Genomic DNA, 13630 nt, shown 5'->3' with positions numbered 1-13630 from the left:
TTCAGCCATAAAAACATGAGGAAATTCTACCATTTGCAACAACATTCATGGAACTTGAAGTTACATGCTACGTGAAGTAGGTCAGACAGAGAAAGACAAATACTGTATGATCTCACATATTTAGCCATTGATCCATTGATGGACACTTGGGTTGCTTCAACCTTTTGGCTATTGTAAATAATGCTTCTATGAACACGTGTGTGTGTGTGTGTGTGTGTATCTTTGTGATCTAGTTTTCACAGCATTTGGTCATATACCCAGAAATGGAATTGCTGGATTATATGGTAATTCTATTTTTAAATTTTCAAGGTACAACTATCCTGTTTTCCATAGTGGCTGTACCATTTTACATTTCCACCAAATGTGCACACATCCTCACTAACACTTGTATTCTCTGATTTTTTTTTTTATCATGGCCATCCTACTCAGTGTGAAGTGGTATCTTATTGTGGTTTGGATTTGCATTTCCTTAATGATTAATGAATGATATTGACAACATTATTGTCACAGACTATATCTGTATATATTGTATGCTCATTAATATAGATTCATTATTTATGCATATGTCTATTACATCATATAGGAAAAAGAGAAATGTAACCAACCATGCTAAAAGTACAATAATATTGGTTTTATTTATCTATGTCAATGTTATTTACTTTTATCAGTATTATTTAGTTTTTCTTATGACTTTAAGTTTCTATCTAGTTTCCTTTCATTTCAGCCTAAAGTACTACTGTCTCCAGCACTTATTTTTGGATAGATTTATGGGTAATGAACTCTCTCAGTATTTTTATTTAACCTGTAAATGTCCTACTTTCTCCATTATTCTTAAACACTTCGCGCTCTCTCTCTCTCTCTCTTTTTTTTAAGTAATCTCTACACCCAACATGGGGCTTGAACTCATAACCCTGAGATCAAGAGTCACACGCTCTACTGACTGAGCCAGTCAGGTGCCCCTCTCTTTTATTCTTGAAGAATTTTTTCCAGATGTGAAATTCTTGGTTGATACATTTTCCCCCCAGAATCTTAAATGTTATCCCACAGTCTGATGACTTCCTTTATTTCTCACCAGCTGTTGATCTTCTCTAAGATTCCTCTACCTCATGAGTTACTTCTCTCTTGCTGCTTTCAAAATTCTTCGTCTTTGGGTTTCTTAAGAAAAAGATTTTGTTTCTTTATTTGACAGAGAGAGAGAGAGAGAGAAATCGAGAGAGTACAACTAGGAGTGATAGAGGGAGAGGGAGAAGCAGACTCCTTGCTGAACAGGGAGCCTGAGGCAGGGCTCAATTCCAAGCCCCTGGGATCATGACCTGAGCTGAAGGCAGATGCTTAACCAACTGAGCCACCCAGACACCCCTCCCCTCATTTTTTTTCTTTCTCCTCATGACATGAAATGATTTCAATCATCTTATTTTCAAGTCACTGCTCCTTTTTTCTGGCTGTATCTGCTATTGAACCTCTCCAGTGGGTTTTCATTTCAGTTATCTTACTTTTGCAATTCCAGAATTTTGGGGTTTTAAAAAATATTTATTTAAGTAATCTCTGTACCCTTTGAGGGGCTCAAACTCAGGACTCCAAGATCAAAAGTCACATGCTCTACTGACTGAGCTAATCAGATGCCCCTGTTTGGTTCCTTTCAATTCTCATTTTGTCCAACTTTGTTCTCCTGGTTTCCTTCAGTTCCTGTCCATGGTTTCCTTTAGCTCATCGAATGTATCTAAGACAGTTGACTTCCCAACTTTGACTAATAATTCTGTGTGGGCTTCCCTGAAGAGGATTTTTGTCAAATTCTTATTATTTTCCCCCTGTGAATGGGCCACAATTTCCTATTTCTTTGCAACTTTGTAATATAATTTTTTTGTTGAGCAGTGGACATTTTGAGTATTATGTTGTGAGAACTCTGAAAACCACACTAGAACCACAGATACCCATCCCTACTACTGCCTGCAGCAGGGATGGAGGATGGTAGTTGCTGCAGTGTGAAAGGCTGAAACTTTCCCAAACTTACCAGTCTTGTCATCAGCAATTTCGTTGATGCTGCAAATATCTCAACTAGATCCAGAACTCCAAAAATATTTACTCCAGAGACTCTCTGCAAGCTAGTCAGTTGTGTAAGTGGAAGGACAGATTCTTGGAACTTTCTACTCCACCATCTTCTAGAACATTACTCCCACTCAATTCTTTTAAAAAATATTTTCTTATCTCTGCTGTCCTCTACATCCATGGCATATTAATCCTACTTACTACATGTTTCATTATCTTTTTCTTCTCATCTTATCTTCTTTGCCATTTCCGAGTCTGTTTCTCTTAAATGATTTCCCCCCCGGGTCATATTTCCTTGCTTCTTCCTATCCATAGTTTTTCTTTGGCTGCTGATCATGACAACTTTTATTTTCTTGACTGATATTTATCTTTTTTTTTTTTTTTTAAGAGAGGGACAGCAGCATAGGAGCAGAGGGAGAGGGAGAGAGAGAATCTTAAGTAGGCTCCACACTCAGCACAGAGCTGAATGCAGGGCTCCATCTCATGACCCTGAGATGACGCCTGGAACCGAAACCAAGAGCCAGGTACTTAACTGACTGAGCCACCAGTCGTCCCTTGAATGGTGTTTTAAATAGAAATATCTGGGGGTGCCTGGATCTCAGTTAAGCTTCTGACACTTGGTTTTGGCCTGGGTAGAGATCTAGGAGTTGTGGTACCAAGTCTGGGAGGAGCTCTGTGCTCAGCACAGAAGAGGAGTCTGCTAGAGATTCCCCCACCCCTTCCTCCTCCTCCTCTACTCCTCCCCACAACTCACAGCCTCTCTCTCTAAAATAAATAAAAATCTATAAATAAATAAATAATGACATGGACGTAGTATGTTAGGCAGTTAAGTAACTTGTGGATTAATCATTTTGAAGCTTGTTTTAAAATCTTCTAAATGAGTCCAGAGTAGTTTCTACCCTACAGCTTGGTTAGCCTCATTTCTGAAGTTTAGCCTTTCTTGGGTTTTGGTTGACTACTCTGTATTTTCAAAGAGGCTTCTCCTCCTCCACTCCATCTGAAAAAAACTTGATTTTCATCCTTTGTGGCCAGTGCTAGAAATATTCATCTTACAACTTGGTAATTATCTTTCCTTAGAAGTTTGTCTGACCTAATGGGATTTCACTGTATTCCAAAATATTATTCATTCTAGGACACAAAGTGACTTCTATGTAAATTTATTGAAATCTTTATGTGGTTTACTCCTCTCTGGAATTTTGCTCCATACCTTCTAACAGCCCCAACTTCCCAAGATTTTGACACCTGTCTCCCAGGTAAATAGATTATCAGTCTTGTTTGGGCTCCATATTCCTGCATCAGTTTATAAAGGGCCTCGGCAAAGAAAACCTATCTTATTGTATGGTTCACCTCACTTGTTTGTCCTTTCTCAGGAATTATAGTCTTCTTCAACTTTTGTCCAATATTGCAAATTTGTTTCCTATATTTTGTCTTATTTTCCAGTTGTTTACACCAGGATGACGACTCTGGACTCTATTACTCCCTCATGGCCCAAATAGCTTTTTGTTGTTTAAACAGACTAAGTTGCACAAAGGATCTGAGTAAGCAATTCACCAGAAAAGAAAAATGCATGGCCAATAAACATATAAAAATGTATTCAATTTTGCAAATCATATTTAATGTTATTACATGAGAACATTTTTAAGAGTCATAATATCCACTAAGGGTGAAGACACAGATGCATTATTGTTGAGATTATAAAGTGATACATATATATCACTTAATATATATATGTATATATTTGGAAGCCAATTTTGACAGTATCAATAAAAAGTTAAGATATACTTAATGAATCCAGCAATAGCACTTCTAGGTATTTACTCAGAAATGAAAGCATGTGTTCACAAGCAGATTTGTAAAGGAATGTTCATAGCATTTTTTTTTTTTAAGATTTTATTTACGTATTTGAGAGACAGAGAGTGTGAGCAGAGGGGAGAGGGAGAAGCAGGTCTCAGGACCCTGGGATCATGACCTGAAGTGAAGGCAGGTGTTTAACTGAATGAGCCAAGCAGGTGCTCCACCATTCAGTAAGTTTTAACAAATGTGTGTATTTATGTAACTCAAACCCCTATGAGATCAACAGATACAAATTTAACAGTTATAAAATGAGTAAGTGACGGGGGATATACGGCAAGGTGACTATAGTCAATAATATTGTATTGCAAATTTGAAAGTTGGTGAGAAAGAAAATGTTAAAAGTTCTTACCATAGGGAAAAAGTATTTTTAACTCTGTATGGTCTCAGATGGTAAGTAGACTTATCGAGGTGATCATTTCGCAATGTATACAAATGTCAAATCTTTATTTTGTTTACCTGAAACTAATATATTGTATGTCAACTATACTTCAATTTATAAAGAAATAAAATTATAAAAATTATTTTTTTACTTATTAGTAAGTAATAGCCCATTTTATTAATATAATACAGTTTGCTTATCAGCCTCCTTTTAATGGGTAGCTTGACTTAGATTTTGTGGGATTTTATCAATAAAAGTGCTATGAACAGGGCGCCTGGGTGGCTCAGTCAGACATTTATGACTGTCAAGTGACTAATTTCCAACATCTCATATAAATAAAACATTAAACAACCTGATATAAAAATAAGCAAAAGATATCAAAATGGAACTTAGAAAGGTCCCTTACTTTGACAAGACCTTATGTTAGGAATACAAGAAGAGCTAGTGCTGGGAGAAGAGAGGAGTCAAGCTGTGGTCACAGTGAAGGAGGAGTATTTCCTCAGACATCCTTTAATCCTCTAAATCCCTTTTAGTTCCTTACTTAATAATCCCCCATTCCTGCCCCCATCCCACATACAGCCACCAGTGAACCAGGAATTCTAGAAATAAATTTTGTACTTAGTATATTCAGTTCCTTCTGATCACCCATTAATGAATATAACCATTGTTAGACAAGCCCAACAACAAAAAATAATCAAGACTCCTATACTTTAAATTACTAAAGCACATCTTTATTTTGCAATTGAACAATTAAAAGTCACAGCTAGTTTTTTCACGTTTGTACCTGAACAACTATTTTTCAATCAAAATGAAATATGGCCAACAAAGTATGTGTAATAGCATTTCACATAACGTAAATTGCTCTTAGGACAAGAAGAGTTTTAATGCAAACTGGCATTTTTATCCGTCTGCTGTTAGTGTTCATAGATTTTTTTTTTACATGAATAAACTGCAGGAATTCTAATTTTTCACTGAAATTAAGACAAATACACAAGGCCTTTCAAGCATACAGTAAGCTGTAGTGACAGATGCAGAGTAGAATTCCAAATTATCCAGTGCTGACCAAATTCAAGCTTGCACGTTTTAAAGAACCCTAAGCTTCTTTGCCTCTTTTATTTATGGAAACAAATCATATAGAAAGAGCTATTTTTGTGAAACGGGGGAAGATAATTTAAAAGATTAAGGGGCTAATTCCATTTTGCTACTAGTTCAGTACAATCAAACGTGAAATGACAGCAGAAATGCAAAATAATATTTTAATTATGAAATAAACTAAACTTTAAGTGACTTTTTGCCCTTCATATTTACATATAGCACCTGTTACAAGAAAAAAAACCCCAAATTAATACTCCCTCTACAAAGAAATAATTATTTGTAAAACTACTACTTAAAAATATCACTGATGAGTATATAGTAAATTATGTCCTAAAATTAAGCCTACACTGTAGAAAATAAAGACTAGCTTTTCTCATTTGAAAAGAGTACAATATGGATTGTAACTGCAATGTCCTGATGCTGTGAGAACACTGGGTGGACAGTTTTTATTTTTTTAAGCACATATATTCTAATGATAGAAAATGAAAACAGCTTAATGTAAACTGTTTCTAGTGTCTTAAATCCTGCCCCTTGACATGTATATGAAGTGTCAGGACTTTGCCCTCTTCAACTTACTTGTGGTGCAGTATTGACTTGACCCCTACCTACGACTTAAAACCAAACAAATGGATATCCAAGTATACATGTAATGTACAAAAAATGCAAAGCAGAACCGATCACTGTAAACCAAACCTGGTTGAAACTAGCTGAAAACTCGAGTCCAGCATGACAGTCAACTGGGTAGTCTTAACTGTACTAAATAAATTACAGAAAAGTGGCAAAGCTAACATCACACAAGTTAACTTTTAAATATCAAAAGATCAAGTCATCACTGTAAAGCACTTTACTTGGGTCCAATCCAATGAGCTCTACAAACTAAACCATTAGAGTATTTTCCATATTTACAGAACTCCTAGATTTTATTTTTAATGTATAAATTAAGTCAGTAGTAGGTATGAAATAAAGTGCTACTATTTAAAATTCAAGAAATCATTTAAGCTTTGAAATTTGACCTACTCTACAGGATACAAGAAAGACTCGATGATCTTGTGAACTCACCAAAGGGTTGGAAAAGATGGGTGCCAGAGAATTTCAGAACTGGATTGGTATTGGAAGGCAAAAAACTGCAACACAACTCAGGAGCAAAAGCCAAAAAGCTTCTTTTAAATAAAAGGCAAAATGGGCTCAGTCATGGCTATAGATCTGGGGAAATCAAACGTCAGCACCTATTTGGGTTTAAGGTTGTAAACTGGGCTGACCCTCCTTGATGACTTTATGGTGACAATTTCATTTAGCAAGGTGGCATTTCAGTTAGTTTATCACAAGTAATATTTACTAAATTTTGGAAACTCTGAGGGTTGAGGGGGGCCCAACAGTAATCTTTTAACAACAGTTAAAAAATAGCTTGTGAAGAAAGCTACCACCTTATAGTTGTTTAGGGTATTTACTTCAAAAAGGCTACGATAAAATGAAATTAATTAAAAAGTGGGAGGGATGGAAGCAGGAGTCAAATAAAGGCCTCAGTGAGTCGTTTAACAAGTGATAATTAATAAATACTGCCCTTTAAAGAGATTGTTGAACAAATTAATCATGCCTAAAAGATGGTTAAAAATGTAGGGTTTTTGTTGTTCAGCTGAATTAATAAATCCTTAAGCATCTAAGACACCACTGTTACAAGTCAGAACTGGGCTCAGTGGTCTTATCTGTCCAAGATACAGATATAAAAAGGCAAAACTATTTGTCAGTGGCCTCTATACATATTTACTGCAGTAAATCGGAGGCACAGATTTCTGGTTTCACCAAAGTCACACTTAAAACAATGTCCTCATTTGTGGCTGCCACAGCTGACAATGCCTGAGAACATTCCCTCACGGTAAACACATGCAGCAGAATGTTTACCCTCACACACAAACACCCTTCCACACTCCAGAAGTCTGCAATTATTTTACACTTAAAAATAGTAAGCACAAATTTTTCTCTTCTAGAGCAAAACGAAATGAAAAAGAATGTACATTATATTTGAAATATGCTTCAATGATGATTGCTCTTGTTTATAATGAAAATTACATTTTTCTTCTAAAATTGCATTTTTTATAATGAAGTAGAATATACTCCTTTACTTTTTTCAATCCCTTGCTGACTTTTTTAAGCAAAGAGTATCCTTAGAATCAAGTCATAATTCAAATAACATTTCAAAGATACATTCATTTTTTTACAGCATGAAAGACATACAAATATTTTTTCTTTTTACACAATAAAGTAAAAGAGGTTAACAGTTTCAATCTCTTGTTCATAGAAAAATATTTTCTCTATCATTTACACAACAATAAGTAGGAAAATTCTACAGTGCTTAACTGAAACTTCTATGAGCACAAGGCTTTTAAACACTTTCATTCTTTTATTTGAAAATTTAAAAGGTTTCAGGAAGTTAAACATTGGGACTTTCAGCTAAAATTGTAGTCTTTAACTTGCAATATTATTAATACCTCTCCCTTTGTAAATTAAAAAAAAAATTGTTTTTCTCCTTTATGCATTGAACCATATCTAGGCAATGGATTACACCCCAGTAGATACTACTTATGGCTGCCCATTTAGCTTGGATTGCTAAAATAAAAATAACAGTGACTATAAAACTTTAGAAATCAACAGTAAACCGCAGCAGAAAAACATACAAACAAATAGCAGCAAATTTAGAAATGGAAACAGAAATAACTATTTGGTTACCCAGGACAATTTCACAAGATTATGAATTTAAAATGTCTAATTTCTGGCTGATACAGGACTTGTTTTTGATAATGCTGAAAGGCTTACTGTACTAATTGCTACTACAAATAAATGAAGTCAGAAAATAATAAATGAAATTGGTATATAATAAAAAATTGTTAAAAGCTGTAGACATTGTAAAGTAAGCTGAACACCCCCCCCCCCGATTTTAGGGATTAATTTCATGGGCTCTTTATAAAATTGCTGAATTTATCCATAAGCAGTTAGCTTTCAAAATGTTTTATTCACTAAGAACTTTATAAAACAGTTGCTGTAACTTACGTTGTGATCACACTGAGATACCAATAAACCTTTGCTAGCAGATCAGTAATTCTGATATTTGAGAAAAATCCAGTGGGTTTTAATAACATAGCTGTTTTACTTGGAGGAAAGAACACACACACAAAAATGACTGCAGAAATTGTGGTTGGATAGTTAAAGCAAATGTGGGAATTAAGCAATGATAATATATAGTTACTCTGTTGATGTGGCATAAAAGCCAGCTGTGACATAATTCATCTTTTTCATGTCATATTATTAAGAGATGTTTATTCCAACAAATATTTACCATAATGTATTTACTCTAAGTGACTTAAATGTAAATTCACCTAAACTACAAAATAAAAAAGATGTAAACATATCCCACCTTACTGTGGTATAAATAATTTTTATGAATTCAAAACTACTTTGGCAACCTTACTATCAGAGTATCTTAAATATTCAAAACACAGGTATTAAATAGAACATTGTTAAAAATTCTTGTTTCTTTCTTTCTTCCTGATAAGATTATAAAATAAGTAATGCTTTAATTCTACTACATGTTCACATTATGAACATAAATTATTTGATAAGTGGACATATATTCTAAACTCTAATTCTATGTTTTAAGTGCTTTTAAAAATTAGCCTTCTAATTTACATTTCGTAATGTTTTCATACTGCATGTGTATCAGCCTAAATACTTTACAAAAGCTTATGTTCTATCAGGGAAGCATGACTAGCAAACTGAGTCAGGGTCCTGATTAGGATCACCTTTTAAAGCCTACTTATTTTCTAAATTAAGTGACATTTTCTAAGGTCATCATAGTTATTAAATGAAAACACTGCCTGAGTATAATTCTTGAGCTTAAACAGACTAAAAATTCACAAGAATTTGTGATATCATGTATATTGCCTAAAATAATAGAAGGTGAGATTAGATAAAACCATTCAAGTTCCTTTCAGCTTTCAAGTTAGAGTATTTTTAGCAGAGACAGGAGACTCGCTCAAATACCTGATTAGACCTGATCAGATGTGCTAACAGATTATAAACGACTCTGTATTTAAAATAATCCTTTACTCCTGTTAGCATCAGCCTTTATGAAACATGTAAATATATAAACACACAAAAGTGTGTGTTTTAATGGCTTACCATACCTTTGTAAGTTTGACCTCAGTTTTTATATATACATTTTCTCTTTACTCTTAATCAAAATAACCAACCCCTTTTCCCCTCCTACTTGTGCTAGCAGGCCACACGAAGGAAGTTATTTCTTACACTGTTTACTCAGCCTCTATTTTGAATGGATACACTTGTTTAACAAATACTACCAATTCTTCTTGTGAATGTAAAGTCTATTCCAAAATATTCCTCATGCTTGTACAGTGTTGACACAAATCTGATGCTCAATAAAGTATTTTTAAATTGAACATGGTAAAACCATCTTAAATCAGAGAGGAAAGGTTTTCACAAACATTTCTTAGCATTTACAAAATCCCTTGATTCACCAATACGTATTTCCACTTGTGAGCATTGACTTCTAGAGTGTGTGTGGGGGGGGTGAGCGAACAGGGGAGTTATGGGAGAAGGGGGAGAGTAGATACAAGAAATCTGACATTTTATTATACAATTATTACAGTGATATGAATGGAATCTAGAACTACTTGGCATAGTAAACCTAGGATTATTCCCAGAACCCTATTTATATTGATAAACAGGTTAAAAAATTCCTAGGTGTAATGGATGAAGTCTTATCTGATGGGTGAACAGAGAAGTATTATTAGCATATCCATTTTACGAAGCTGTGAAGTATAATTTAAATTTAAGATCCTAATAAATGTCTTTAAAAATGGATCTTTCCTCTGTACATAAAAATATTGACAGAAGGTGGCTTCCAGATGAAAAATCCATGAGAAATTTAAATGTAATTCTAAACTTCTAATATTTGTCATTTAAAGACCGGAAATAATGATTTAAAAAGGCAACAGTGCTCATTGCCAACAAATTATTAGAGTTTATCTCAGAAGTGTAAACAGAACTCTAAGTTAAAGATCACACCAACCATGACATTTATCAGTTTATATCTATACAACTGTATCTTTTTATCTTTTTACTCAATGGTTGTCGTATTCTGTCCATACAGTTAGAACAGATTTTAATTCAGGTAAAAACTGTCAAAAGTTTTTGATTATGTAGACCCCCAACATGATATTACTTGTTCACTTTCCAACTTATCATGATGTCATACAGCAGCCTAAATTATATTTATCTGTTGGTAGAGAATGGAATGTTCAAATAAGATGATTACTTACTAATTTATAGTTTCTTGGCTGTTGAAATCCAGAGATAGGAGAATTTTGACATAAAGGTTATGTTACTTTTCTCTTAAAAAATTAAAATATTTGTAATAATTTATTTGATATCTTGGCTAAGATATCAAATAAATTATTACAAATATTTTAATTTTTTAACAAATATTTTAATTAATGTCAGGACTTAACTTCCTAAAATTTATTATTATGGATTTAGAATATTTGAAGTATCATTTTGATTACCCTGAAGATTTTTAAATGTGCATTCCCTCCCTCATACTAAATGGCATTCTAAAACTATACAACTCTAAGTTTTATCAAGACTGTACAGAAGTATTTGGAAACCACTAGGAAATTAATCAGTTTTAACCATAATCCATATAATTACGCAACGTGACATTTCAATAGGTGAACAAATTTCCAATTGTATTAAAGTTGGGCAATTTTGAAGTTCTATCTCTCTATAGACTTAAAAATCCTGAAGAGGAAAATACACAAATCCTTAAAGGGAATCAGATCCTCCCCATCAGGCTGAACAATCAAAACTCTCCATATTAACATGCTTATAACTTAACAAGTATATATAAACTGGAGTAATATAATTGTATGCAAAAAATGACAACAAAATCCTCATTTCAATTATCAAGGGATTACATTTAGAAATAAGTCAATAATATTTCATTCCTTGTTTATAGTATCCTAACCAACAGACCAGTGTGAAAAAGCCTGAAATAAACTGAATGTTTTAGAGTAATAATTTAGACAGTGATAAAAATAATTTAGCTGAAAATATGAATATGCTTAACTTTAATGTGCATATTAGGTGTCATTTCTAAAGGTAGGGATAAAATAAATAGAAAATTTGAGTAATAAAGCATCTTTTGACTTGAGCTGCTAAACTGTAACACTTGTCCTCAGGAAAAGAGCAGCAGAGTGCTCACTCAGTAGAACACAAATTACCTTTTGCTTCTTGTTGTAAAATACAGGAAAACTGAGTAAGAAATAGAATTTCCATACCCTTTTTTGACTGTGTAACTTGTCATACAAGAAGCTATGTTTTAAAATGTGAACTGATTCAAAATGCATAAAAATGTAAATGTACAATATACATACATACCTCCTAGTGGGGTCAAATGAGTGCCTTTTCATTAGACATACAAAGACGTCTCAAGGCACTTAAGGGGTTAAGACACAATGCATGCATTCCTTTACAAGTATGTGAAATCACATGATTTGGAGTAAGCCAACCTTATGATAAATATAAGTTACATTATTAAATTCAAGAAAATGTGTAGATTCATATTTATATTTTCTATAAGATGCTGGTAAATGGACAATGTGCAGCATTTCCTGGGAAAAGCGAACTCCATCTTTCTTCTCATGGACAGCAGGCCTCTGCAGGGGGAGTACAGGGGAAGTACAGGGAGAGATGTGCTGCATCCAGAGGCAGTGTATTGGCCAATACTGAGAATGATATTGCTAAAATTTAAAGAATAAAAATCTGGTAGCCAGTACAGTAATAAGTACATGAATCACTGGGAAACACCAGAGCTGACTTCTGATGTTTACTTCTTTTTGCTTTCAAGATACAGGTGTATAACAGAGATGATGAGAATTCTGAGCCTTGTTTGTGGCAATTCTACCAGAAGGGGACTGCATGGCACCACCACAATTTTCATAGATTACCCTGAACATACTCAGTTATTCACTATTTGTTCGGAGCAAAGCATGAAATAGTCTTCAAACATGGGAATTATAGATTTTGAGAGAGTGACATTTTAAACATAAAGTGCAACAGTGCTGAAGTTTTCAGTTTTTGTTAGTTCTTCATTTGTTTTGTCTCAATGCCATTTCCTGCAAGCAGAATTATGGCACAGTGAATATAACAGAAAGCGGTTTTCTGACACATGTCCTAGACTTTTGTTTTCTTATTTATTTGATGATGTCGTTAAGGGTTTAACAAATCCTTCTTCATAAACTTTCAAAATAGCTTCACATACAAATCTGTATTGACTCTGAAAAACAGAAAGAATAGAATTGATCAGAAAAAGGAGAAAACAAAAAAGAAAAAACATCTCACTTGTTTGCTTATAAAAGAAAGGCAAATAAAACTGCACGGAGATACCATTTTTCACCAACAGAATGGTAAAAAATAAAAAAGTCTGACAACATATTTTGTTGGCAACACACTCAGACATTGCTAGTAGGGATGTACAATACTACAGTTTGGCAGCATCTAATAAAATAACGTTAATTTACCTTTCACCCAGCAATCCCACTTCTAGCAATCTATCCAAAGATAAACAAGAAAAAGAAATTGAAAACATACATTCATAAATAAGCCTATCTGCTGCTAGATTATTTATAGTAATGAAGGATAGGGACAATCCAAATGGCTATCAGGAAGGGCCTGGGTTGAGTAATGAGTGCCACATTCTCACAGAGGAATATGTGGTGGAAGACTGGGAGGGGAAGGAATAAAAGTCTACTGGGGATCACTATAAAATAAGTCCAGAATAGTTGTTGTTTTTCTTTTTTAAAGATCTATTTATTTGTTTATTTATTTGACAGACAGAGACCACAAGTAGGCAGAGAGGCAGGCAGAGAGAGAGGGGGGAAGCAGGTTCCCTGCTGAGCAGAGAGCCGATGTGGGGCTTGATCCCAGGACTCTGGAATCATGACCCGAGCCAAAGGCAGAGGCTTTAACCCACTGAGCCACCCAGGCATCCCATAAAGATTTTATTTATTTATTTGAGAGAGAGCACAAGTGGGGGGAGGCAGAGGGAGAAGCAGATTTCCCGCTGAGCAAGGAGCCTGATCCAAGACTTGATCCCAGGACCCTGAGACCATGACCCGGGCTGAAGGTAGACGCTTAAAGACTGAGCCACCCAGATGCTCCCCCCAACCCCCAGAATATCTTGTT

The 13630-nt window shown here is 34.4% G+C and overlaps 1 protein-coding gene across 4 annotated transcripts in view; it reads right to left on the bottom strand.

Annotated features, from left to right (window-relative positions):
* Positions 1–11112: 11112 nt before the first annotated feature.
* PTPN4 (protein tyrosine phosphatase non-receptor type 4) overlaps positions 11113–13630 on the bottom strand; it is a 221962-nt gene continuing 219444 nt past the window's right edge. For all 4 annotated transcript variants that reach the window (XM_032353878.1, XM_032353880.1, XM_032353881.1 and 1 more), the window contains one exon: positions 11113–12722. In XM_032353878.1, the coding sequence (XP_032209769.1) occupies positions 12636–12722 (87 nt within the window). In that variant the 3' untranslated portion in view covers positions 11113–12635. The remainder of the gene's footprint in view (positions 12723–13630) is intronic.

This window comes from Mustela erminea, chromosome 8, assembly GCF_009829155.1.
Source record: "Mustela erminea isolate mMusErm1 chromosome 8, mMusErm1.Pri, whole genome shotgun sequence".
NCBI classification, from domain to species: Eukaryota; Metazoa; Chordata; class Mammalia; order Carnivora; family Mustelidae; genus Mustela; species Mustela erminea.
Note: the sequence above shows the minus strand (reverse complement) of the source record. Positions and strands in the feature narration are given on the sequence as shown.